Source organism: Mirounga leonina, unplaced genomic scaffold, assembly GCF_011800145.1.
Source record: "Mirounga leonina isolate KUSES-001 unplaced genomic scaffold, KU_Mleo_1.0 Mir_174, whole genome shotgun sequence".
Taxonomy (NCBI): domain Eukaryota; kingdom Metazoa; phylum Chordata; class Mammalia; order Carnivora; family Phocidae; genus Mirounga; species Mirounga leonina.
Genome location: NW_023270451.1, coordinates 53906118 through 53934031, shown reverse-complemented (window position 1 = coordinate 53934031; position 27914 = coordinate 53906118). Strand labels below are relative to the sequence as shown.

Genomic DNA, 27914 nt, shown 5'->3' with positions numbered 1-27914 from the left:
CTCCATTATTTGCTTGGGAATACTTCTGCAGGATAGTCATATATTGCCATGCAATGCTGCATCATGATCTTTATTTTTATAGTCTTTTATGCATCTGATAACCGCATTGTGCATCGGGAGAGACTATAAAACATGTTGCCATTCTAACATAGATTTTCTATTTTTTCTCGTAAAAAATAGAGTTCTGAAAACCCATTTTCACTGTATGCTATTTTTTGATTTGAGGGGCAGTTGGAATAAAAAAAAAGTCAACTTTTTCATTTTAATTTTCTTTTTATAAGTGAGTATATATGGGAAAAAATTGAAAAGAATCTTTAAAAATGTTGGAAAAGTTGGAATGCATGCTGCTGAGTATTTACGAGAGAAAGCTGGCAGGGGTGCAGTTTGTTAGATAATTCTTTGTGTGTTCTTTTCATTCAAATTCATAATTTCACCATTTGTTCATGTAAAATGTGGTTTTGGATACCTTCATGTAAACATTGCATTTGAATATAATCTTCTACAATATCTAGAGAAAAACTCCTTTTGCTTTCAGAGATTTTTAGAAGGTATCTGCAGGCTTTGGGTGGTAGAAACACATGCGGCAAGGGGGCTCCAGGCCCTGCACGCCTGCGGCCTGGGGGGCCCTAATGCTGAGGAAGCCGCGTGCGTGTTACCGGTCACGTGGCTATCTTTTGAATAAGTGGTGTTGCATTAGTGATTGCATTTTTTTCCCTAAGATTATTATGATCGTTAAGCCATCAGAATGAATGTTGAATCAGAAATTATCTGTTACCCCCTTCCCCCCCTGAGCTTTGGTCAAATTAATCCTTCACTGAGATTACTGCAAAAGCTGCCTGATAGTCCGGTCCCATTTACTGGTTTGACATTTTGAGACTGAGAAGAAATTAGATTGAAGGTAAGAAACTCTAAGAAAGGGCAAGGCTTCATCTGCTGCAATGAAATTAAGGAGCAGAGGATTCTTGTCTATCAGGGACAGATACTTCTTACTTTTTCTAGAATGTCCCTTGTACCTGCTTTAGTAAGAAAAGGGCACGCTGACCCTCACCGGCTGCAGAGAACGAGAGCGATGGCATCTTGGCTCAGAATCTGAGCCCGGATCTTTGGTTAGAAAAGGAGGGGAAAAAAAGAGAAATAAATAGTTCTGTATCCTCCTGGCCACCCTGCTAAAGGTTTTCCCACCTCTCTGTTTCTACTTCCCTATGCCTACCTTCCTTTCTGCTTAGAGAAATTTCCTAGAAATCTGACCAGAACTGTGAACTTTTATTAATTCTAGAGTTGGGAACGCCAGGGTTGGCATCAAGTAGTCTTTTCAGCACAGGGCTTAGACCAAAGTTTTGGTCTAAGTTGTGGTGCCTGCAGAGCCGGGAAAGAAAAGTAGAAATGAGGGTCTGAGGACATGAGCGGTGTGGAGGCCCAGGAGCGATGGTGCCCAGTGGTCAGAGAGGGACCGAAACCTCCCTGCCGTCTTCAAGTTGTGAGGGAGCACTTCCTGCATCCCCCGTACGGGGCTGTCCTCCCCAGTCACCTACAGTTTTTCCTTTCCTGCAGTTCTAGCCGAAGGGGGTCAAAAAATCAGGGTGCTAGTCCTACCCTGCCTAAACTTCTAGGAATTTAGAGCTAGAGGAGTCCGTGGAAATAATGGTGATTAGTTTCAGGGTTTTTGTGGTGGTTTTTAACTACTTAACTTCTTGCTTGATGTCAAATGACTTTGAAATACTCCACTCAGAGATCTTCTAGTCACTTTGTCGTCTTGCATTTACAAGGGAATGATTAAGCAAGAAACATAAATCGTGATATTGGTAAGGATTGGAGGATATATTTCATCCTAATCCAATCTGTAATAATATTCAAAATAGAGATAACCTAGACTTTTTTTTTTTCCCATTTCACAATTGGTCAGAGTTTTAAATTTGTCAGTTTTGTGAGTAAAAGTATAATTGGTTGATAAATTCAAGTATGACATGATAAAGTGTTTGATTTGCCAGTGTAATTTATATTAAAACATGGGTTGAAATTTAGCCACATATTACAGCATCATGTCATGAAAACATGATTTTTTGAATTTTGCACATCTAAAAGGCAACTGGCATGTTTTTTTAGTTTTGAGTCTGATAAAATAAGAAGTTTTCAGGCTATTTGTAAGCATTTCCCTAAAAATGATGCATGGTCGTGATAGTTTTACTTTATTACTGATGAATGAAAGCCAAACTGAATATTGCCATTCCCCCCTCTTTTTTTTAACCTCTTTAACATTGGATTTGGGAAGTGCTGGAGTCCTCTAGATGTGCTATGGGAGAATTTTGCTCAGACAGAAAACAACTTCTATATCTGTTGCCAAGCACCTGGAAACAGATTTGCATATTTTTTTCGTTATTTTTCCTCACATTAACTTATTATATTTCAGGTTCAGTATAATTTTTGCTTTCTGTCTCCAAATAACCCATTGGCAAATATAATAATAAATTAAAACAGTACCTCAATAACATACTTAAAATATATATAACAATTGAAACAAGTTAAAACTGTGTCAGAGTGAAAACCATCCCAGGAGATTTCAGCCATTGGCTGAATTGTAATCAGCCTGAGCCCTGGGTCAGGAAAAGGGCCTGCCTGCTCATTTGTTCATCTTTGCTTACTTGTTTTACCTTCAGGGGATCTCACACTGCTTCCTTTCAAAGGTGAAATATTTGAAATAGTTCTTTACGTTTGGAAATTTTTTAAAAATAGAAAAATGAAACGGGCACCATTATTGAATTTATTGACCTGAACCTCCTGGGTTACCTTCATGAGTCCTTGGGGGAGGGTTCCCAAACATGGGATCTGCTCCAGTCTCCATGTTTCGTTGGTGACAGCTGGTGCCCAGAGTTTCATCGATGAGCCCGAGGTCACACAGTGAGGTGCTTGGAAAGGAGAGTCAAGAACTGAAGCAGCGTCTTTTAATTGGGCCCTTTTAATTGCCCAGTTACATTTGATAGGGCCTCTGTATCTGTTTAAGGTGCACCGGTCAAATGGCTGCATGGGCCATGTTTGCTTTTCACTTGAACAGGTCGAATGGGAGCAGGAGAGAAGAAGAATGCCTGTAGCGTCCAGTACCGGCGCCCCTTTGGCTGTGCAGTTCTTAGCATTGCCGACCTGCTGACAGGAGAGACAAAAGATGACCTCATCCTGAAGGTGTACATGTAAGAAGCACGGCCACGGAGGGGCTGGGGTGGGTGCCAAGGCACACGTGGATCCCACGTGGTGAAGGCAGCTCCAGGGGGGTCATGGGAAAGCAGGGGGAGGGTTGAGTTTATGAGCCACCGTAAGAAGCTCAATCTGAAAACTCACAGCAAGCGAGCCCACAAGTCACCATTCAGCAGTTAGAGGAACTGCGAAATCAAGAACCCAAGGATACAAACAGATTAGCGTGGGGTGGGCCGTCTCCTTCACAGAGTACCTCCTCTGAATTTAAAAACTGAACCTGTCCTTACCCTCAGAGAGTTAATTTGTTCTTGGAAAACGGACATAGTTTTTAACATAAACTGATTAGAATTAGGAAGAGAAAGCTCAGGTAGGTGATTTCCCTTCCATTTCCTGTATTAGGAGTTGGCTAGCTCTGCCCAACAGAGTACCAGGAAGAGGAGAGAGGCTTAAGCCTCAGGAGTTGGGATGGTCTCAGTTCTGGAGGCTGCAAGTCCTAGGTCAGGGTGGTGGCTCAGCTGATAGCTTCTGAGGGCTGGGAGGGACAGTCTGTCCCATGCCTTTCTCTCCTAGTTTCTGGTGGTTGCTGGCAAATTTTGGTGCTCTGTGACCCAGAGATGCATTGCCCAGTCACTGCCTTCATCTCTGTGTCCACATTTCCCCCTGTTATAAGGGCATAGTTAGATTGGGTTGGGGCCCCACCCCAGTGACCTAAATTTAACTTGTTTACCTCTGTAAAGGCCCCGTGTCCAAATAAGGTTACATTCTGAGGTACTAGGTCTTAGGATTTCAATATTCTCTTTTTAGGGGGAGAAACAGTTCAGCTCATAGCATTCTTCTAAGAAAATCACTTAATGTATTCCAGATCCTAAGTTAGGGGACACCTGTGAGTGGCTCAGGTGGTTAAGCATCTGCCTTTGGCTCAGGTCATGATCCCAGGGTCTGGGGATCAAGCCCCACACTGGGTTCCCTGCTAAGCAGGGAGCCTGCTTCTCTCTCTCCCTCTGCCTCCCGCCCCCCCACTCCAATTGTGCTCTCTGTATAAATAAATAAAATCTTAAAAAAGAAAAATCCCAAGTTAGTTGACTATTTAAATGCACATGGTTGGGCGCCTGGGTGGCTCAGTTGGTTAAGCGACTGCCTTCGGCTCAGGTCATGATCCTGGAGTCCTAGGATCGAGTCCCGCATCGGACTCCCTGCTCGGCAGGGAGTCTGCTTCTCCCTCTGACCCTCCCGACCCTCCCCCCTCTCATATGTTCTCTCTCTCAAATAAATAAATAAAATCTTTAAAAAAAAAAATAAATGCACATGGTTTCAGATCACCCCACCCTGAGCATCTCCCCACAGATTTGGAAATGGAGAGTTGACACACAGTGATATCCTCACCCTGGGGAGAGGAGGAGTGGGTAGGGGGATAGGGTGGGGTTTCCTCATTCCTGGTTTGAGGACCATACTGCTGGCCACCTCCATGAGTGAGCTTGCTTTCGTTTCATTTCTGTCTGTGGAGTTGATATACCCACCGTATGCCAATAGTTTTCATATGTTAGGCTAATACAAATGGCCCACTGCCTGTAGGACATAGACTTCAAATTGTTTTTTGACCACTCCTGGAGGGTTTCATGGATTTATCCATCCTCCACCCAGTGCCCCCGGGACCTGTGCCCCACATTTGCTAATTAGTTGACAAAGATTTGTCTATAGCCTGTGGTTTAGGACCAGCAATCCTGTCTATTCTCTTTTAAGAGGGATATGATCAGTGACCTTGATTTTAAACTTGAAAACTTGGGGTGAAACTAGTGGGTGGTACAACTCACTACTCTTTTTATCATGTGGCAGCCCTCAGTTTCCATGATAATCCTCTTTCCAAACTCTACTGGTGATCATAAAATATAATGTATTTGAAGTAATTCTGGGGAGAATGGCCACCATTTGCACTGTGCTTCCTACGTGCACGGAACCGTGTTAAGCATTTTCCATGTATCTTGTGACTTTATCCTCATGACATACCCATGAAGCAGATGCTGTTGGCTCTGATTTCCACGTAAGGGGACAGAGAGGCTAGATGATGCCCCCATTTGCCTGACTAATTGGAATGGGAACCAGATTTGAAGTCAGGACTCCCTGACTCCTGAACTTGAGCTGTCTCGGGTCCTATGCTTTCGGGTGTTATTTTGACACCTGCTGTGTAGTAATGTGATAACGATGCTGTTGTGTAGCCTTGCTTTTTAAGAAAGCTAGAATTCCTTATAAACAGTCTCATCGTTTCTTAGAGTAGTGTGGGTAACAAGCCCTGTATTTATCTCGCCATTGGGAAAACAGGACCAATGGTCGTATGCGTCACCCTTGATTAGGTGGCCTACTGAAGACCTAGGAATTCTAGCTCTGCCTATGGGAGATGCTCGCTCTCATAAAAATAAATCATATTGCTCTTTGTGGTTGTTATTGTCTTGTTTTTATAAGCATCAAATAGGGTTTCAGATTATTCTTGCTGGAAAAGAGATGCCCTTAAAAATGCCAGTTCAGCAAATTATGAATCTGTTTCAGGAAACATGCCAGCCAATCAAAACAGTCACTGTAGATTAAGAAGAAAGTGCGATTTTAGTAGAACATTTTAAGGAAGTGCCTGTTAGAAACAATTTGGAAGAAATTTCTATTTGTTAGCGTGACCGAATCCCTAACCCATCTGGAACTCAAATATGGAACAGTAACAAATACCTCATCTGAGCCTGGAAGCTATTTCAGTCACATACTTGAAGCTTTGATTTTACGTGGAGTTTTGTAGGTTGAAAGCATGAATTCTGGAGTCACTTCACTAATAGGAAGCAAGCCATCTCTCTTCCTTCCCCACTGAGCTGAAATAAGAAAACTAGAGGCAGAATATACTAAATTGCAGTTTAATGTCCTGCAGCTGGACAGGTGGGATGGTTTCATTTCATCTTAATTTCCCCGCCTTCTAAGATTCAGTGCTCTGTCTGGTACCCTACTGTTAAGTGGCTCGAAAATGTCCTCCATCATGTTCATCCTGGAAAAGCATATGGTGATGAAATAAACATGTAATCAAATTGTGAACCATCAGCTACAGATGAGATCACAAGGAAAAGGAATCTACTGTGGAACATTTTGATTGATAGTGTATAGAATCTTGATATTCAGGATCCTTGGGAGGGAGCATTTGGGGCTAATAAAAGTTAGTAGTGATTTACAAATATACTCAGATGAGGGAGGCAGCCCCCTCCACCCTCCCCACCCCACCCCCCCTGCCTAACCAGGGCAGTCACGGCAGTAAGGAAGGATGACCAACCTCAGTATTTAGGAGCCATCAGGAGTTGCCAGACAAAGAGACATCCATCCATTCATTATGCATTGCATGCTTTTAAGCACCCACAGTGTTCAAAATCCCAAGGGGGACACATATCACTAGGTCCTAGATCCATTCCTCAAGAACCTTAAAAGTTTCCTAAGTGAACTACAGCATGTGAACAAAGATGACATGAGCTAGCAAGTGACAAGAGCTAAAGAAGCAAGGTACAGATGACTATGAGAGTAAGAAGATGGAAAGATACCTCTTAGACCAGAAGAGGAAAAGCTGGGGAACTTCGATTACCCTTCAGTGCAAGGGTAATTTTTAATGACCCCCCTTGCAAGTTGTGTTAACCTCAGTTACATTTTGCTTGTTTTGCTGCATTTCGATGGTAACCAAACTCGGTCATGTTATAGTAGGTAGAGACCCATGAATGAGAACTAAATTCACGGAGCATTGAGTATATGCCAGGCATTATCCTAGGCCCAAGCTTATTATTTAATTGTAGTATATTACTCCCCTTTTCACAGATGAATAAATCAAGGCACAGGGAGCGTGAATAACTTGCCCAAAGAACGTAACTCAGTTAATAGGGTTTTCGTCTGCACTGCCTTCTGCTGTGTGCATTGTTCTCTGAGATTTGGAGGTGAGGGGAACTCTCAGAAATTGTGGGTTCATCATAGCCACTTCTGGCATGACGTAGGTGGTCATGCATTTACGAGATATGGGCATCCTACTCATCATGGGGGCAGTTATGCCCAAACTGACCAGTTTGGGGGAGTTCCCAAGGAGATTTAAGGAAGTACAGTATGGTGGTTATTCCAGAAAGGGCAGGTGTGCTATTAAGGTCATTGTTTGATCTCATCCATTATCAAAGCTTAACAGAGTGTTGATGTTTTCATAGGTGTAACACAGAGAGTGAGTGGTACCAAATCCATGAGAACATCATCAAGAAACTGAATGCACGTTACAATTTGACGGGCTCCAACGCAGGTGAGTGTGTGGGGCTGGCTGACTCTCCCTCTACTTTTCATTTCAGTCCTTTTATTTTACATATCTGTGTAAGAAGGAGATGAACTGCCCTTTGTTTTTCTCTGCATTTGCTTCGTAACTTTAAGTATGTGCAGCGAACAATCTGGTACGTCTCCCTGTGTTACGACAGGCTTGTAGCTATAACTCTTTTTAAAAAATGTCTTCTGTTCCAGTTTGAAACAAGGCAGAGTATCTGAATTTGTTCAATAATACCAAGTTGTGAGGCCTCTAAATTGTTTCCAGTTACTAAAACCCAAATGACAAATATGTTTGGGTTCCTGACTGTTATGTGGAGTAGGTTTGATGGACAGAAATCCATCAGTGAGGTCCAAGAAAAACATGCTTCACTGCCTGTAGCTGGGAGCAGTGCTATATACTGGGAACATACATAGAGGTTCATGTGTTGAAACTGACTAGGAAGATGAATGATGTTGACTGCAGAGTCGCATACAGAAAAATGTAGGCACACTTGTTAAGGGAACTGAAATATATAGCATCATATGATATGTGGTACATATTCTTAACCTGGTAACTTCATAGATATTGCATTATATAGCATGTATAGTGACATCTTTGAGTTTGATCAGCGGACGAAACTGGGTGACTATTCTTTGCTCCCCATCCCCCCTCCAAACCCATATTGAAGCAAAATAAACTATGTAGCTGTGTGGTTTCATTGACACACACACACAAAAAAAACCTTCAAATTTTAATCTATTTGAACTGAATGCGTTGTTTTTTAAGAGTAATTTTTAAAGTCACCTGAGTGTAGATATTTATGTTCTAGTCCAACCTGCCTGGTAATCCAGCAGAACAAGAGTGTAAACTCAAACCACCTTCTTTTCAGACCTGTGCCCATCTTACTAGGCCAAACTGACCCACAAAGAAAAAGTAACTGCAGACAGAAACTTTTGTGGTTCACTGAGAGCCCTAAGCATCCACAAGTCACACATGTGGCAGCATTCAGGTTGTAATGAGTGGTGAGGTCAGTTTCTCCTCCCTTTCCCAAGAGTTGGGGAGGGAACTTGGGTTTTAAATAATCCACACGAAGTCCTCCAGCTGCCACTAAATAAACAAGAGACTTGGAGCAGTTGAGGGCAGAATCCCTAAAGGATCGGGAAGAGATGGTAGTAGTAGAATACAACGTGAAGGGATAAAATACTTTATTTTCTTAAAAAGATTTTATTTATTTGAGAGAGAGCGCAAGCAGGGGGAGCATCAGGCAGAGGCAGAGAGAGAAGCAGACTCCCCGCTGAGCCACCCAGGCGTCCCAGAAGTGATAAGATACTTTAGAAACTGGGATGTAGACTTGTCTTCACTTTTTCTGTGGAAGAATGAAAATAGCACTAGTGTATGGACCAAAGGATTTAATTTAAATGTGCCCTCGGTAAGATGGCAGAGATACCACTTTTTTAACACTAATCTTGCCATATTCGTTGGTAGACTTCTAGCTAAATCCTGGTTAGTTTTGTTCAAAACCTTTCAGGAATTCATGATATCATGGACTATTTTTTATCATTAATTACCCTCTAACTCTTGCTGTCCAGTTCGTCGGGCACTAGCCACTTGAGCACCAGCTAGGAGGCTTACAGCACTGGAATCGAGGTGTGCTATAATTATAAAATGTATACTGGATTTCAAAAACTTGGTACTTTAAAGAAAATGTAAAATATCCCATTAATTTTGTATTGATTACATGTTGAAAGACAACATTGTGGAGATAATGGGTCAAATAAAATATGTTACTAAAATTAATTTTGTTTCTTTTTACTTTTTTAGCATGGCTACTAGAAAATTTTTAATTTCCTTGGTAGCTCCAATTGTATTTCTATTAGATAGTGCTGCCCTCGACTTGATTTAAAGGTTTTTTTCAAGGGCGCCTAGGTGGCTCAGTCAGTTAAGCATCCAACTCTTGATTTCATCTTAGGTCATGATCGTAGGATCATGAGATCAAACCGCATGTTGGGCTCCTTGCTCAGTGCGGAGAGTCTGCTTGAGATTCTCTCTCCCCCTGCACCTCCCTCCCTCACGTGCTCACTCATGCACGAGTGCTCTCTCTCTCTCATAAATAATCTTTAAGAAAAAAAAAAAAAGTTTTTTTCATGCCTCTCCCCAGGAGTCCCACTATTCCTAATTTGGCTCCTATGTGAATAAACAAATGTAAAACTAACCCTGACCTTGTGATTTTTCTCATGCATTGCCTTCTCTCCTTATCATCACAGATGCAGTCTTGACTAAGCAGCATGTGTTTGCCTGCTCCAATCGATTTTTTTCCCCAACTCCTTATTGCCTCCGAAGTCCTCTTTCCGTTATTCCTCTTGCAGAACAAAATTCCTCTGTTCTTGGATTGTTTGAATGTATCATTGTCCAGACTCTGATGTGATTCCCAGTTGCCTCTTGAATCACAGTGAAGGTCTCAGTGATAGGCTGTGATGTATACCTCCAGACAGATTCCTAACATAACGGATTCTATATCCTATGAGGTCAAGGTTCCAGTAAAGCCAAAGTACACATTTCTTTCTGCTTATAGATGAGAGTCATCTTATAGAGATTATAGCCTCTAAGAGCTTTGCCTGTGGAAATAGGATGTCCTAGGTTTGAATCAGTTTTACTGGGATAATAGTAATACAATCTTCTAAGTGTTATCGGGGCGGGGGGAGTGGAGCATATGCAAAGTGTGTAGTACAGCACTTGATACATATAAGTATCTATTCACTGTTAGCTATTATTGTTTACTCTCTTTGGAGCCATCATCTAGAATATTCTACCCCTTTCTTAAGTCAGTTTCATTTTCTGATAGTGGATCCTGACTTGACATCCTTAATGAAGACTTTGAGAATGACACCGTTGGATTATTGATAGGTTAGATCATTGAACCGGGCCTTCCTACTTCGTGTCTTCCATCTTGTCTTTCCTGATTTGATTGCTAATATCCCTTCCTAGATCTTATCGATTTAATTGTTGTCATTGTGATTACATAGATTAACTCCAGGAAGGAAGGGCAGCACATTCTATTTCCTTAGGAAGTTCTCGGTGCTTATAGACATGCTCCCCATATTCCATGTGCTTTGTCAGTTTTATTGACCTATGGACTGCTTATCCTTGCTAGAACTCTGAGTGAGACTACCAGTAAGTGACATCTAAACCACCTTATTCCCTGAGTGCTCCCTGGTCTGTTTACTGCCATCATACTGAAATGAAAAACTACTTGCTGCCTCTTTGGAAAGAGTGAAAGGAGCCATCGTACTGTAGAGCCCTGCATGAAAGATTTCACTTTTGGCAGAATCCATCCTCCATTTTGCTGCCTACTGCGATACTTTGATTCCTAGGCAGCCAGCTTATATGTTCTTTATATTTGGCTTCTGCTGCAGAGCCCTGCCTGTTTTCCTGTTCTTATGACCACCCCTCTCCATACTTCTCCATTTCAGCCTGAGCCCCAGCCAGCTGCCCGCTGCCAGCATCTGTCTGCTTTCCATTCTGGTTTTTCCACTGACGTTTCTACCCGTCAGTCTTGGTGGATCATTGTTCTATGTCACCTTGATCTATTCTCCTTCTTGTAGAAAGGCACTTGTAAGAACAGAAGAGAGATAGTCAGGAGCTATTTGGCTTTATTATTGGGAGGGAGGCCCTCTAATGCCTTACTTAAAAATAGTGGGGGAAGTGGGGTGCCTAGCTGGCTTAGAAGAGCGTGCAACTCTTGATCTCGGGCTCATGAGGTGGAGCCCCACTTTGGGTATAGAGGTTACTTAAAATCCTTAAAAACAAAACAGTGGGGAAAGCAAGGGTACACAAAATGGAAGTTGGAAATTGGGGTGCCTAATGTTCAAACTATCACAGTAGTTAGATCTGTTGACTTCCATTGTTTTCTCCTTGAACCATGGGATTGTTGATTAAATGGAAGCAGTGCAGTTGGATGTTTTCAAGAGAATTGAGTTCATTCAACAAAGTACTGTTTTTTCCTGCTTTCCTCCCACTATTCCTTGGTCACTGATACTTAAAAAATGAAAAAAAAAAGAATAAATTTGAATTAGTTTTGGGAACAAATTCTACCAGCTAATTTTCAGGTCCTTTATGCTTCATTGATGTCTTCCTATCTCTTGGAGTTGTAATTTTGTCTGTTTAATAGATAAGGGATTTGTCTAGTTAACTGGATTTTTTCCCGCCTCTAACCTAAAACTTATGTTGCAAAGGTACATTAACCACTACCTTTGAGTTTAGAAACTGGGAGAAAATTGCAAGTGATCCATTTAACTTTTAAAGATTAAAAAAATAATAATTGAATTAACATATCTCTCCGGTTAGATTTAGCTAGGTTGAGTAATTCGAGATTTCCACAGTTGTGCTCTGTGGGAATTTTAAAATCTAAAAGTAATATTGTAAGAATTTGAAATTCTAAAAATATTCATGACATGAGCCTGGCTTAGGTTTGTTGAGCAAATGGTTATTATAAACGTCACCTCCAATAGACATTAACAGTTGAATGCTAGGAATGTGAACTAAGACTGAGCCAGTGTGATTTACTGAAGCAAATTCACTTCTATGACTTAAAGTAAATTGTGTAAAAATCATTGGCTCTGGTTCAGTATGTCCTGAGAGAAGCTTCAAAATCTTTTCATATTATCTGTGTATTTATGAAATCCTATTTCTTGCAGTTTGCACATGTAGTTTACAGCTAGAAGAAATCATATTGACTAATCAGGTCAATTTCTGCAATCTTTCCTTGCCTTCGCAAGATGAGCATACACGGTTGCATTCCTACCAACCGTACGTTTTAACCCCCGCAGAAAATTCAAAGGAATTACCTAGATGAGGAGCCCATGGATGCAGGGAGAACAGTTTAACTCCATACAGGAAGTGAACAGTGTTCTTTCTTTGGCTGAGGTGAAAGGAGGCTTTTGATGGTTAGATTGCATTTTGGGGTTGAACATCCTACCCTTACAGTGCAGTGCAGTCATTTAATTCCGTACTATTGGACTGCTAGAATTCTTGAGGATTGTATCAATGCTCCTGATTTTTAAACATTGCATTTAGAAACTTTGCTTTCTAATATTGTTAAAAGAAGCTGGTACTTACTGGCACCATCTCTTGGCTAGAAAGGTGGGATGTGACCTTTTTGCTTACTTTTGAAATTCCCTAACTATTAAACCATGCTATCTTTTTTATTCTTTTAAAGCTTTTTGTTTTCAACTAAATTTACGTCCAGAACAGTTGCATGGGTAGTACACAGAATTCCTAATTTCTCAAAGGTTAACATTTTACTACGTTTGCTTTATCCTTCTCTCCATACTCACTTGTGCTCTTTCTCTCTCTATAATCATTTATAGCATTACTGAATTGGTGTAATTCTTAAGGTTGCTTCAGTGCTTCTAATGTTTATATATATGTGTATGTATATATATACAGTATACATACAATACACACACACACACACAAATATATATACATATATCACACACACAGCACATACATTTTTCCCCCTGAACTGTTTGAGAACAAATTGCAGGCATGATTCCTCTCTACCTCTGCTTATTTCAGAACATGGCAACATAACCAAAGTACAATGATCAAAATCAGGACATTAACATTGATGAAATGCTCATATCTATAGATCTTACTCATATTTCGACAGGTTTCTCAATGTGCTTTATAACAAAAGAAACCCAGGCTCTATCACATGCAGTTGTAATATCTTTTAATTTTCCTTTAATCTAAACCATTCTCTTTTAATGACAGTGAGGAAAAAAGAGTTTCAAATATAGTATTAAACTATGCTTTAAGGTATTTTTAAAGCTTCATGCAGTATTTAAAAAAAACAAATTATAAACTAATGGAAGTAGTGATTAGAGCTTGATTTTTTCCTCCAAATTACTTATATTTTGCTAATTTAGCTAATTATTAGCAGTACTGTTTGGAAGATTTGGCATATAGAAAAAATTTGCAGGTTATAAAAGCAAGTATTTGAATTAATTAAAATAATTAGATGTTAAGTTATACTCACATACGGTATGTTCTCTGTACATTTTTAAAAAATAGTTTTCAGCCAGTGGCTTACTATGTGCTTTGTGTTTTGAAAAAATTACAAATCAATAATAATGACTATTATTATATACCAGTAAAAAACAAACACCTTTCTAACCTTGACAGAATCCTTATGTAAACCATTGGAATGCTGATATCCAAAATCATAATAGGGACATTTTAAGGTGAAAATTCTCCTCTGTTAAGGAGGAAATGTGAATTTCCTCTGAATGGTCTCATCTACTCCTACAATTACAGCTTCCGCTAGATGCCAGTGGGCCCCACTCCATCCTTCATTTCTGGTCAGTAAATTTCTTTTCTGGTTACGACTCACTGAAAGTAAACAGTTTCAGACGTCTCTTCTTTTAGCTTGATGTTCCATAACTTATGTATTCCTTCAATCTTATTTTTGCTGTAACTCTTAGCCATCGGCTAACCACTTCTTTAAAGAAAGCATTAAAGTCTTCCCAGAACTTTGAAATAGCAGATCTGTGGACTAGAAGTTATAATTACAAGAGTATTTGCACATACTTATCATACCTTCTACATGATAGGCCATAAGCATCCCAGTCGATAGGGTTACCTATTCAGAAATCTCAGGAAAATGATCTTCAGAAGGTAAACCTAGAGTCAGACCCTTTGATTATCCTCAGTGGTGTCAAAATCACATTTCCCCTACTAGTTAAGGTGATTTAAAGAAACAGTCAGCAATAGGCACATTCACAAAGTGAATAATACTGTTTGAAAGTCAGAAATAGAGGTGTGACTATTAAGAAAGGAGAGTGACTTTCTTTTACTTTATCTTTTTTTCTTTTTCTTTTCTTTTTTTCTTTCTATAAGTTGGCTTTGAAAGTACATCTGAAAGAAGAGATACATCCCCAAATTTGAGCATTGGCAACATTAATAATATAGTGTCTAGATTTTCAAGATGGAGACAGTGTTAAAGGACAGTTGTCGTTTGGGTCATCTGGTCCTGTTGGACAGAGGATTTAAGCAACTAGGCCCCTCCATCATGTAATTAACCATTCAGTAGGTTTCTAGTGGTGTCACAGCTTCCATTTTAGTTCTTTATCTAATCTGGCTCATTTTGACGCTCTAGTGTCTTCCTAGTACTTCTGACTTTTGCTTCATTGACTCATTTTCCAACAGTGCTATCTCACTTGACAGGGCTCCTGCTAGACATTTGGCTTCCTTTCTTTCCTCCTCTATGAGATCCTGTCTCTGACATCTCTTCATATATACCTCCCTTAATCCCACCAGGGTTTTACTACTTGATGCAGCCAGGATCTACTCCTGAAAGTTCTCTCTGGCTTTGAGTTGGACCCATATTAGATAAATGCTTCTAGTGTATTTATTTTAAAAGCACATTTTACTGAAGATGATTTTATGAAAGAATCTAATAATACCATCTTTTGCAAGTTTTGCTGCTACCTCATGATGTTAGTGATTTTGTACTTCAAGTTTAGAAGTCCTAGCAATTATGTTTTACGCTTAGCCCCTACCTCCCAAACACAAAGTATGCAAATACTCTCAGGAAATAGTGTTTTTAGGGGTACCTGGGTGGCTCGGTCAGTTAAGTGTCCAACTCTTGGTTTTGGCTCAGGTCATGATCTCATGGCTCATGAGATTGAGCCCCACGTCAGTCTCCGTACTCAGCAGAGATTCTGCTTGAAGATTCTGTCCCTCTGCCCTTCCCCCACCTGCTCTCTCTCTTTCTCTCTCTAAAATAAATAAATCTTTTAAAAAAAGAGAAGGAAATAGTGTTTTTAGAGTTTTACTGCAGAAGAGCAGCCTGAGAAGCTGCATAGATACACTCCAAACTGAAAGAGCTATAACTGGTAAAGATCGTATACTTAAATAAGATCTGAACATTTTTCTAAGAGCATACAGCATATAAAGAGATACTTATTCAAGAGTCAGACTAAATCTTGATAAGAGTAGAGAGAGCTGGTGACTCCTGTGCCGCAGCCCACTTGCTCCTTCCCACCTGCCCCTGCTCCGTATGATGGATATTCTTTTGCAGGCACATGTGACCAAGAAGGTGGGACTCCTTCTTCCCTGAGCTCTCAGTCATGGGATACCATGTCTGATTTAAGAGGTAAAGACTCCCAGCATTTTTCATCTCCCTTAGCTCTGAGTTGCAGAGGCTACATTTCTGGCAATAGTGGCTGAGAGGTAGGGGGTCTCCCTTCTTCTACCCTACCCACACTCATAGGACAGTGGCTCTCCCTGAGATGCAGCAGGCCAGGAATATTGGAGCATCGATTGCCCTTGCCCCAGCTTGCTCATTGGATGGAGGTGCCACACAAAGAGAGGCAATTGAAAAAACCAGAGATTACTGCCCCAGCCTAGTACCTTGCCCATGAGGCAGATGTGTCACTCTAAAGAATGGACCACTGTATCCACCTCCAGCTCTGGAGCAGTGGATCAAAGATATGTCCCGGGGGGGGGGGGGGGGGGGAGAGGCAGTTCATAAGGAGAGAAAATTCAAAAGCTGTCCTGAAAGGAAATGACTTTATTCAAAACAGAGTATGGGGAAATTTAAGCCTGTGGGAATTGTTGAAAGTGGAGACTTTGGAAAAGTGGTTTTGTTTGTTTGTTTGTTTGTTTTGTTTTGTTTTTTTAAAGATTTTATTTATTTATTTGACAAAGAGAGACATAGCGAGGAGAGAACACAAGCAGGGGGAGTGGGAGAGGGAGAAGCAGGCTTCCCGCCGAGCAGGGAGACCGATGCGGGGCTCGATCCCAGGACCCTGGGATCATGACCTGAGCCGAAGGCAGACGCTTAACGACTGCACCACCCAGGCGCCCCTGTTTTTTTTTTTTTTTTTTAAAGAATGAGGAAAAATGAACAGAACCTCAGAAAAATGTACCATCAAGTGAACCAACATATACAAAACGGGAGTACCAGAAGGAGAGGAGAGAAAGAAAAGAGTAGGAAAAATATTTGGAAACATACTGGCAGAAAACTTCCCAAATTTGATGGAAAACATTAATCTGTACATCCAAGGAGCCCAGTGACTTCAAGTATGGTAAGCAGGAAGAGATCCATACCCAAACACATCATAGTAAAAATGCTGAAAGTCAAAGAATTTTTAAAGCAGCAAGAGAAAAATTACTCATCATACACAGGGGAACCCCCAGGAAATAACTACCTGACTTCTCATAAAATAGAGTGGAGGTCAGAAGGCTGTGATGACATAATCAAGGTGCTGAACGTTTTAAAAAACAAAAAACAAAAAAAAACCCCACCAAAGTGTCAATCAAGAATCTTCTATCCAGCAAAAACAAAACAAAACAAAAAAAACTATCTTTCAAAATTCTAGGCAAAATAAAGACAAGCAAAAAACAAAGAATTTTTTGCTAACAAATCTGCTTTGCAAGAAGTACTAAAGTTCTTTAGGCTGAAAGCAGGTGACCCAGACCATAATTTAAATCCTCATGAAAAATAACACAACTAGGGACGCCTGGGTTGCTCAGTTGGTTAAGCGTCTGCCTTCGGTTCAGGTCATGATCCCAGGGTCCTGAGATTGAGTCCCACAGCGGGCTGTCTGCTCAGCAGGGAGCCTGCTTCTCCCTCTGCCTGTCACTCCCCCTTCTTATGCTCTCTCTCTCCCCCCCTCTGATGAATAAATAAAATCTTACAAAAAACTAAAATAACACCACTAAAGGTCAATTATGCATCTATAAAAGGCAGTATAGATGGCTGTTTCTTCTTTGTTTTCTTAACTAAACTCAGTACACAGCCACATTTTCTGCAGTTTCTCAGGTCAGACACTCACGAGACTTCCATGATTCCTTGTTTTCCTTCATTCCCCCACATCTAATATTCCGTAAAGACATGACTTCTTGTATGCCTATATGTAGCTTTTTTACCACTTTTTCCCATCTCTGTTGTAACTGTATCAACATGGCCTCCATTATTTCCTGCCTTCATATCTCTCGTATCCTTTAATTGTGCTCATCAGTTCCACTCTTTATCTAGCCAGTCCCATTTGCCAGGTAACACTAAGAAAACTTTCATAAAACACAAATTGGATTGTGTTTCCTTTATTTAAAATTCTCCAGTGACTTACTGTTGTGTTTAGAATAAGAGTAATTAATTATGGCCTCCATGAGTCCTGTTTATTTTTCTGGCTTCCCCTGTGCAATTAGGAATTTTCCCATCTTCACATATGTCTGTTTGTGCACATTGCCTACTTATATTTATCACTTATATCTTTGTCAAATCTCCAGTAATTGAGTATTGCTCATGATAGACAGATTTGCCTCCACAGCCTCCTAGAACTTTATCGTTCAAATATCCAGGAGATTTGCAATACTTGGCTTAATCTGGTGGTAAGTGGGCGTGCCTATTGAAAGGAATATTGTTGAACATTTTTTTGATGGAAGGTAATTTGTTGATATTCATGGTAGGGAGGAATAAGAACAGGAACAATGATATTATATAATAATAGTAGGGGCAGTGGTAGTTGTAGTAATAGCAGTCAACACCGTTGAACCCTTCCTTTGTGCTAGATGTCACCCACCCAAAGTGTTTTATGGAGTTGGTATCATTATTATCTTGATTTTACAGATGTGGAAACCAGGGCACACAGAGAAGTTAACATTTGATAGGGTCGTGAAGCTGTATGTTATACTTCTTAACGTGCACTTAACGTGCACACTTCATCACAACATGTATTTATCAAATATTTTTGTTATTTTTTATTTCTGCATTGCTGTACATTCACAGCTACATCTTATTTGGTTCATTGGTGGCAAAATGGCTGATCTAGTCTAAAATTAATTTTTCCTGCTACTTATAAATCATGCTGTGCTTGGTATTTTTTATATAAAAGTGCAGAATTTCATGAATTTAAGAGGAGCCATCTTATGGAGTGAGTTAACTTCAGTTCCTATGAAATTGAAACTACCAAATAATCAACCATATTTGATTTAACAGATACGAAGCCTTTCTTTCCTATACTATTGCTCTGTAGGTGGAGCTTCATCGTGAAAAATACATTACTTTGTGACAGTCTCTAGATTAATTAATGTCTATGCTTTGTTTAAAGCTAGATATGAAATCATTGTAATTGGCTCTTAAACATCTAGGCAGATAAAAATGTTCAGTTTAATGATTGCTTCTTTTAAAAAGAGGAACAGTTCTCCCTTAGCAGTTTCATTTTTGGTCCTTAGATTAAGGACTGAGAAAAAGTGATTGTAAAACATGATTGATATATTTTGTGAAATTAAAAATCTAACCTAATTCTTCAGCTTATTGGTTGTCATAAATTCCTGTTTTTTTCCAAAAAAAATCTTCCCTGAACTTTCAAATTCCCTCAGTGTAAAAATAAAATTTTATTTTTTTAAATTAAACACTTTTTGAGTATAGTTGATATACCACATTATATTAGTTTCAGGTGTACAACACATAAAATTTTAGTTAGAAGTCCCAGCCCCAGAGATAGCAGGTAAGGTGAGGACAGAGAAGTCGGCTGACAAGGAAAGGAATAGAAACAAAAATACTGCTCTGTGAACATACCCTGTGTCATAAATGACCATTCCTGAAAGGATAGGGCTAATCCTCAGTTAATTGGAATGGGTAAGTGTTTGATGAGTCTCTCCTTTGTAGTGATGAGTAGTTTCCCCATCTTAATGCATTATTTCTTGTTCTGGTGACTGTTTTACTCAACGTGTTGGTTTTTGTCATGGTAATTAAGGGCCACAATAAAAATAGGATCAGGAGTTTCCTTGATTGAAAAATAAGTAGTATTACAATGGCTCTTTGTGGGTTAGTGCCTGTGGACTCACACTATATCATGTTTTTTCTTTGTTTTATTTGAAAGTACACCACTCTTGGGGCGCCTGGGTGGCTCAGTCTTTAAGCATCTGCCTTCGGCTCAGGTCATGATCCCAGGGTCCTGGGATCGAGTCCCGCATCGGGCTCCCTGCTCTGCGGGGAGCCTGCTTCTCCCTCTCCCACTCCCCCTGCTTGTGTTCCCTCTCTCGCTTTGTCTCTCTCTGTCAAATAAATAAATAAAATCTTCAAAAAAAAAAGAAAAGAAAAAGTACACCACTCTTGAATGTTGCATGTTGAGAGTTGTGGGAAGTTTTTCTTTTTCTTTCTTTCTTTTTCTATTTTTTTTAAAATGGAAACTGAGTTGATAATTTAGGAAGAGCCAAGTAAACTGTGGTGAAGCCCTCAGTTCAGTTGGCCTTTCCAATTCTTGACTATCTGTGAGCTCTTTAGTTTGAAGAAATTGAGTTACCTCAAAATGGCAGTACCTTTTCCTCTCCTCCAAATTGGTATCACTCAGCAAGACAAATGAAATCATTACACCTAGGGCTTTAATCTATATCTTCGAAACCTCCAGAATGAAAACTGCCGAACCTGCTAACCAAATTTTAGGATACATTCAACTCTTAAATGCAATGTTCCCCCCCTCAATAGTATGTTGTCTGATATCCCCCTGTCATTTCCTCATTTCCTTCACTTATCTACTAGCTGGCTCCTCCCTGTTTTCCCCTAATTGGGTCCTCTCTATCGTTTTGCATTCTCTAATCTCTATGGCACTTACTGTTTAGAGTACATTGATGTATTTCTCTTTTCGTGTTTACATATATCCTTCCCTAACATATTATTTTTCTATCTTGGATTTTCTTAAGCACTGTCTCTGACTGAATGCTTTTCTTTTTTCATTATCTTATCCTTCGTTAGGTATTCAGCTTACGTTTAAAAAAAAAAAAATCACTAATGGGTAAATGAATTCTGGCTCCGATAGGGCAAAACCAGAATACTAGTCACTTTACCTTCTTCCAGCTCCTACCCCTAATAGCATGATGTCTTTGCTTTTCATTTACTTTTCAGTTCTTTTCTTCCTTTACACATGCTACATAATGTTGCCAGTGTCTCTGATCAGATCCTTTGACGAGAAGTCCTAGTAAATTGATCTTCACTTGCAAAAGAATTTACAGGACCTCATGAATTTTGTTAAATCCATCTGATTCTCTATTTGAAAACATTGTTTCTGGTACCCCAGATTTGAACAGTGTTCTTCCCAGCAGGAGGGACTGTTCTTATGTAGCGTGTCTGGCACACGAAGCTATTCTACAAATATCAGCTCCTGATGATGTTAATGGTGATGGTGATGGTGTGGGTGAGTATTTTGAAGGCAAAAGGACAGAAGTGGGAAGAGAACAGAAACACCAGTAATGAGGTGGGGGTAGTGGGAGAGCGTGAGTCAGGAAGAAATAGCTGCTGGGACAGATGGATTATAACACATGTTAGTTTGTCTTCATCCTCCTGCTTCTGGGTTTTAAAAGGAACCAATAGCACCGCATAAAAGTATCCCAAAGCTGCATTGACTGTTTCACCGTCAAACCATCCAGACCACCCATACTCCCCTCTGTCATTCCTTGTGGGTATCGGGGGACAGATGCACCTCCATTCTGTTGCCTTCAGTCACCCAACTCAAATGGAGTGGCGGCAGGGAGGGGGATGAAGGATAGGTAGGTAAAAATGGAATGAACATTTAATTAAAGTTCCTGAGTACTTGCCAGATTTAACCTAACCTAAATTCTCTTGGACCCACACACCAAAAAGTATGAGGACATAATGATGCAGTCCTTTCCTGTCCTTCACTTCTTTAGTCTTTGACCTTTGGGTATGCCCCATCTAGGTCAGATTTGAGCCCCAGGAAAGGCTCCACCTTCTCTCTGAGCCTATTGCTTCTTTTTTTTTTTCCAAACAAATTTTCCTGATGTTTTAACCACTTCATTGAAAACCAAGCAAACAAACAAGACACTGTTTTTGTTGTTGTTTGTTCATACTGTTGAGGGAGAATGAAAGGAAGATCCTTATGTAGATGTGTGCTAAATAATCTTTGCATTTCTTTTTTATTCAAGCATGATTGTTGTCATTCTTATGGTTCATGTTTGAGATAGCATTGTAGTACAATAAATTATGAATGGGGAATGATAACTTGCATATGGTAAGTAATGATATAGATTGAGAATCTTTGGAGCAAAGATTTATCATCCTCTTGAGTCCACCATCCAAATACATTTTAAAATTGAGTTCATACTAGGTATTTACTCAAAGGGTACAGAAATACAGATTCGAAGGAATGCATGCACCCGATGTTTATAGCAGCATTATCAATAATACCCAAACTATGGAAAGACCCCAAATGTCCATTGACTGATAAATGGGTAAAGAATGTTGTATATTGATACACAATGAATATTCCTCAGCCATCAAAGAGAATGAAATCTTGCCATTTGCAATGACATGGATGGAGCTAGAGCGTATTATGCTGAGTGAAATAAGTCAGAGAAAGACAAATACCATGATCTTGCTCATGTGTGGAGTTTAAGAAAGAAAACAGATGAACATATGGGAAGGGGAAAAAGAAAAAAAGGAGAGAGGGAAACAAGCCAGAAAAGACTCTTAATGATAGAGAACAAACTGAAGGTTGATGGAGGGGGGGGGGGGGGGGGGGGGGGGGGGGGGATGGGCTAGATGAGTGATGGGGATTAAGGAGGGCAGTTGTTGTGATGAGCCCTGGGTGTTATATGTAAGTGATGAACCCCTGAATTCTACTCCAGAAACCAATATTGCACTGTATGTTAACCACCTAAAATTTAAATTAAAAATAAATAAAATAAATAAGAAAAAAAATTGAGTTCAGTTTAATGATGACTGGAAGTTTTAAAAATAAGTCCGCTTTGATCGGCTTCATTTTCTATCGCTAATGTAAGTAATGGACTTTTTTCCGTTCCTTTTTGTTGTTGTTGTTCTTTCTTGTTTAAATAATAGAAGAAAAACAAGAGGGAATTAAAAAGCAGAAAGAGAAGTAGCATCTCAGAAATATACAAGCATAGTCACAAGTGGCATTAATTTCCTTTCTGTAGTTCTTGCCTGAGATTTGGGGGGGAAAGATAGGAAAAATGTACACTCTAGTAATGTCACTATAATTGGGGTTAAAAAAAAGATAATTTTACTAAATACCCTCCTATTTGTCAAAATGGCCTGTATCCTGCTAAATTCTTCTCAGTAGAAAATAATGCCATTAGGAGTTTCTAATGCACATAATATTAATAGAATCTTGGTTTTGTTATAATCACCTTTGTTACTTAAGTTTTGATTTATTTATTTATTTATCTGAGAGACAAGAGAGGGCGTGCATGAGCAGGAGGAAGGGCAGAGAGAGAGAGAGAGAGAGCGAGAAAATCCCAAGCCGAGCATGGAGCCCTACGCAGGGCTCAATGCCACAACCCTGAGATCACGACCTGAGCCAAAACCAAGAATGGACACTTAACCCAGCCAGGTGCCCCTTTTGCATAAGTCTTAAGAAAATGTCTAAGAATATCCCTAAAATCCTTGAATTATTATATGACTTTATATTTCTGTCTACCTTTATGGTGTTTAGTAAGTATTCATAGGTCTAATAGAGTTCAAGGAACTCTAGGGCCAGGTAGCCATCGACCGTTGCTGGCATGAATGTCTGTGCAGGGACATCTCCGTCTGGCGGGGGAGGGGCTGGAGAAGAGGGTGTAGGGGCTAGAAACCAGACTTCCTCTTTTTAGTGTTCTGCTCAAGTTTTGTTCACTTGCTATGAACCTCCTTAAACACGGGAACACTCAGTCAAGTTGGAAAAATGTTTTCTAGAAACTATTCCTATAGATTGTTTGGATTTTTGTCTGCATAGTAACCTTTCATTTAAAACAATGCTATTATAGTTGTGGGCTTGTTGAAGCAAGTTCAGATTTCCATTCATGCTATTTCTGTCCTTCTATTTTTTACTCTGGTATCTCTCATTTATTTTAGGTTTAGCAGTTTCCCTACAGCTATTACATGGAGATATTGAACAAATCAGAAGAGAATACTCATCAGTATTTTCTCACGGAGTGTCTATAACGAGGAAGTTGGGTTTTTCTAATATTATTATGCCTGGTAAGTGACTTGGGATGAACCAAAGGTTGATGACATATGGGTATTATGTCTATTTTTGACACTTGAGAAATTTTCCAAATTGTCAGGTTTGAAGAGTTCAAATGGACCATGCTAAAGAAGGAAATGAGTATATGATAATAAATAAGCAAAAGTGTCTTAAAAATATCTTTACATTTTGATTATAATAGGTGGGTAACTTGGAGGGCCATGCTGCTTTCTTTATGACCATGATAAGAAGGGAAACTGGGGTAGGATCCAGAAAATATTTTACCCTTTGATGGAAAATGTTGGTGAAGTCACTTAGGGGAAATCCTTACAGGTTTTGATAAGAATAATTATTGAGCAGCAGTTCACCCTTCTTGGAGGATTTTTCTATCCAAGATATGTATATGTAAATAAGCAGCCATATGCAAATACCATATGTATTTCTACACCCTTCCTAGTTCTGTTTGAGATCTATTCACATCTCTTTTCGCAACCTAAAAGGACTCAAAAAAAGTGACTGTTTCTAAGTGGGGAAGGTGGCAGTTCATGAGAATCACACTGTTCAAGTAAATGCCAGGTAGTAGCATTTCTCAGTGCCCCACATCCCTCCCTCTACAACCAAGAGAAAAGTAGACCAACTGAAATACTCTGAAATTGTGAACAGTATTTTTAGAAACGAGATCATGTAAATCTCTGTTTAAATCCCGTGTGTGAAAGCAAGCGCGGGAAGTTGCATCTGACAAGGCTCCCCGCACAGGTGTGGGAGGGATGGTAAGACCGCTGCGGATAAAGACCTAATGGGATGCAGAAAGTGACCAGCATTGCCCTGTTGCAGCATCTCGGGATCTTTTTATGCAAATCTGTTTGTGCAGGGAGGGCTCAGGGAGAGCCTAGAAATTTCCTGAGATGACCTGACCTGACTTGGGTGCCCGCTCTGCCTGAGCATCTAATGCTACTGTTGTTGAAAATGACTGTTTATAGAACTGTTTACTTGGTGGCCTGTTACTCAGCGACTCTCGCACCCCTTCATTATTTCCTTCAGTTGCTATAAATAACTGGTATTTCCTTTGTAACAAAAAAAGAAAAAATTTCATGCCACTGGGAAGCAAACTGATGGGCAAATCTAATATAAAAAACATATTTCCAAACAGAATGCAGACAGCTGCTGGAAGAATTCCTCAGCTTGGTCTCAGGGCAGTATCATTGAGAAGTGGAAAAACATAAAGCCACATGACACTTCACCAGCTGAATAATTGTCTGGGATGTGCTGTTCTCATGCCACTTCTGTCTGGCTTTAATGATGGAAATGAACTTTGTGTGGAAGAAGGCTTGCATCTGTCATCCCCCCCCTCCCCACCCCGCTGCACCACATTATAGTGGCGAGGTTCGCCCTGCCCAGGAAATCAGTCCTCCCGGACACAAGTCCGCAGTGCCGGGGATGCCAAGAGATTATTTTAAAGCTCTTGCTTCTTTTTCTCTTCTCCTTTTTCTTGTGTGGCTTCTTAATCTTCCAAATTAGAGGAAGAAGGGAAAGACATGTGTATTTACATAAACAGCTGAAAGCAACTTTAAAACTCAGTGGAATTTTTTTCCGTTGGCAAACATACTTTCATTGTTCTGTTTCCCTTTATTTTCAGAATGTTGACTTGTCAGTTAATTCTCACTGGTGGCTCTAATGAAAACTTGAGCGGAATTCTTCAATGAGAAAATGTATGGGCACAACATTTCTGAGGCCAGTGTTGCCCTGACCGTCTGCTGGCATGGTTTTTTATTTTCTTTTCACTTTCTAGACTCATCCTTCAGAGTTGATTTGTGTTCTGATAGGGGTCGGGACAGGTGAGGGTCGTGCTTGGACCAAGGGGACAGGTTCATCAACACAGCTGCCACGTCCCTGTAGAAGGAGTTATCGGTGGTCTTGACACTGACAGGACCACACACAAAACTCCTGTTGAGCATCATAGCATGTAATCTGTGCCAGACTCTTTTTGGAATGGGAAAAACACAGAAACAGAAACTCTCCCCTTGGTCTGGCAGCTGTAGGGGCACGTGTCTGAGATGTCACCTAGTGTGAGGAGGTGATCTGGCCACATGCTTTCCAGCTACCATGACCCTTCCCTGTTGTTAAGGGTCAGTCATCCAGCACTTTGTTTCTTAGAGTGCCTAATTTTCAAAGAGGATAAGTCACTTTGTGTGAAGCTCCATCACTGCTACCTACAAACCACATAACTCTGCCGAAAGTTCCATCGTCTGCTCTCTGAACCCATGACGGGGAGGGCAACAAAAATATTTCAATCCATACTCTCCGGTAGAAATGTAATGAGAGCCACAAATGTAATTTTAACTTTTCTAGTGGCCACTTTCAAAAGAGTGAGAAGAAAGAGTTGAGATTAATTTTAATAATGTATTTTATTTAACCCACTACATCCAAAATGGTATCATTTCAGTAGATAATTCATGTAAAAAATTCTTAATGAGTTATTGTACACGCTCTTTTTTCACCTCCATCCTTGAAGGATGGGGAGTGTTGTCCATTTACAGCACGTCTCTTTTCAGCCAAGTCCCATTTCAGGTACTCCCTTGCCACATGTGGTTACGGTATTGGACAGCCTGCCTCTAAATGTCTTAACAGACCGTACTAAATATCGGGAAGCACGAAGTTTCCATCCACCAGACATTTTGGAGCAAAGCTGGCTGATATGTCCGGAATGTCATGGGAGGTCAGGCTGAGCCCTCTCCCACTTTGAAGGTCCATTCTTATTCTGACTTTAGGGTTCTTTCTAGGCAAAATGCTCTTTGCTTTAATCATTGCCTCCCTACTTTATCTTCTCCATTTGTCCCCTGTTCCCTTGGAGGCTTGTTCCCATGTATCAACTGGTCAAACTGTCATTCTTTCTTAGGAAACCCCTAATTAATTCCTTCCGGTACATTCAGTCAGTCTTTCCTAGGAGGCCTGTGAAGCTCCTAACCCTGAAAGGAATGAAGTAAAAGTTGTGGAGTGTTGGAGGAGGGAGGGGTTGAGATTTGGAGTCTAGAGGCTCACGCTGAAAACAGTCAGCAGAGTCCATGTTTCAAGTGGCTGCCCGTGGAAGTAGCTTTGACAGTGTTCTCAAGATTTACTTAAGTTTATTCTTCAAGCGTCATTCAGAGCAAGCCTCTTTTTTCTTTGGTTGTTAGGTGATGGTTCACATAAGTCAAATTTCTCTGTGGTCAAAGTTGACTAGATAATGATTTACAGGCTAGGGTAAGAGAAATGTACATATGTTTGTCTCATGTTTAAGAAGATATGCAGTTTTTTTCTTTTAAGTATATTATTATTCTTTATCAGTCACTGACAGAGACATGCATATCAGCAGATGGAATTGCCTGAGATAAGCCGCCTGTGGGTGAAAGCAGGTGGGAGCCAGTATGATATGATTTGATCTTCCTTAAAAATACATCCTAAATCAAATCTCACCACCCCTCAAGTCCAAGTCACTGGGCCTCCACGTCATATACGTGCAACCACTTGGCTGAGACCTGAACCCCACGGTCATGCTAGGGGAGGGGGTCATGGTCTTTCAACCAATGAATACCGCAGTGATCCGAGAGAGGTGGAGGCTAAAGATCTTCCATGTTATGATGAGGTGGGATTTCAGCCCAAAATCAGAATGGGGGAGGGGCTCGTGCCTCCAAAATGTTGAAGTTACAGGCCCCATTACTCAAGGGTGTAGGACTTTCCCCAGAAGTCTATGCCTCATCCTGGAGTGTGATGGACATCAGAGAGCCAATGCCCATCCCTACTCCTGTCTTGACACAACACTGTTCTGGCCGGCCTATCATGGGTGCCATTGTAGCGTTTGCCATTGTTTGCTTAAGAAGCATAAGCAAAAATTAAAAAGCTATGCCCCCAAAAAGTTCAATATCTCATAATACTCTCCTAAAATAAAGCAAAACAAAAATGAGAATAACAGAAAAAAAAGCAGAGAAAACATTTCACAGAAGTGCACTCTATGTGAGAACTCCAAAGTTCAGTTTCAGCCCACCCATAAATGTTTCCTTTCTGTGGTCTGCTTTGATTTCCAGTTACCTGTGGTCTGTCCCTGTCCCTCCCCCCACTCATGAACGTATCATGAAGTGATAGAATCTTGGGTATGGATGGCATATTGTATTAGCTTCTTAAAGCTGCTGTTACAGATCACTACAGATGGGATGGCTGAAAACACCACAAAAATACTATCTTCCAGTTCTGGAGATCAAAAACGTATACAGGTCTTACTGGGCTAAAAGCAAGCCCTATCAACGGGGCTGCATTTTTTCTGATGACTCTAAGAGAAAATTCAGTTCCTTGCCTTATCCAGCTTCTAGAGACTGCCCGCACTCATTGGCTCACGGCCCCACATCATTCCAATGTCTGCTTTCCTCATCACATCCTTTTCTCTGATTCTGGCCCTCCTGCCTCCCTCTCCCGCCTTGTAA

The 27914-nt window shown here is 40.4% G+C and overlaps 1 protein-coding gene across 5 annotated transcripts in view; it reads left to right on the top strand.

Annotated features, from left to right (window-relative positions):
* DOCK4 (dedicator of cytokinesis 4) overlaps nucleotides 1-27914 on the top strand; it is a 421086-nt gene that overhangs the window by 231818 nt on the left and 161354 nt on the right. For 4 of the 5 annotated variants that reach the window (XM_035020945.1, XM_035020944.1, XM_035020942.1 and 1 more), the window contains exons 11-13: nucleotides 3050-3182; nucleotides 7389-7477; nucleotides 23349-23474. In XM_035020945.1, coding sequence (XP_034876836.1) covers nucleotides 3050-3182; nucleotides 7389-7477; nucleotides 23349-23474 — 348 coding nt within the window. The remainder of the gene's footprint in view (nucleotides 1-3049; nucleotides 3183-7388; nucleotides 7478-23348; nucleotides 23475-27914) is intronic. The other variant, XM_035020946.1, reaches the window with a different exon arrangement.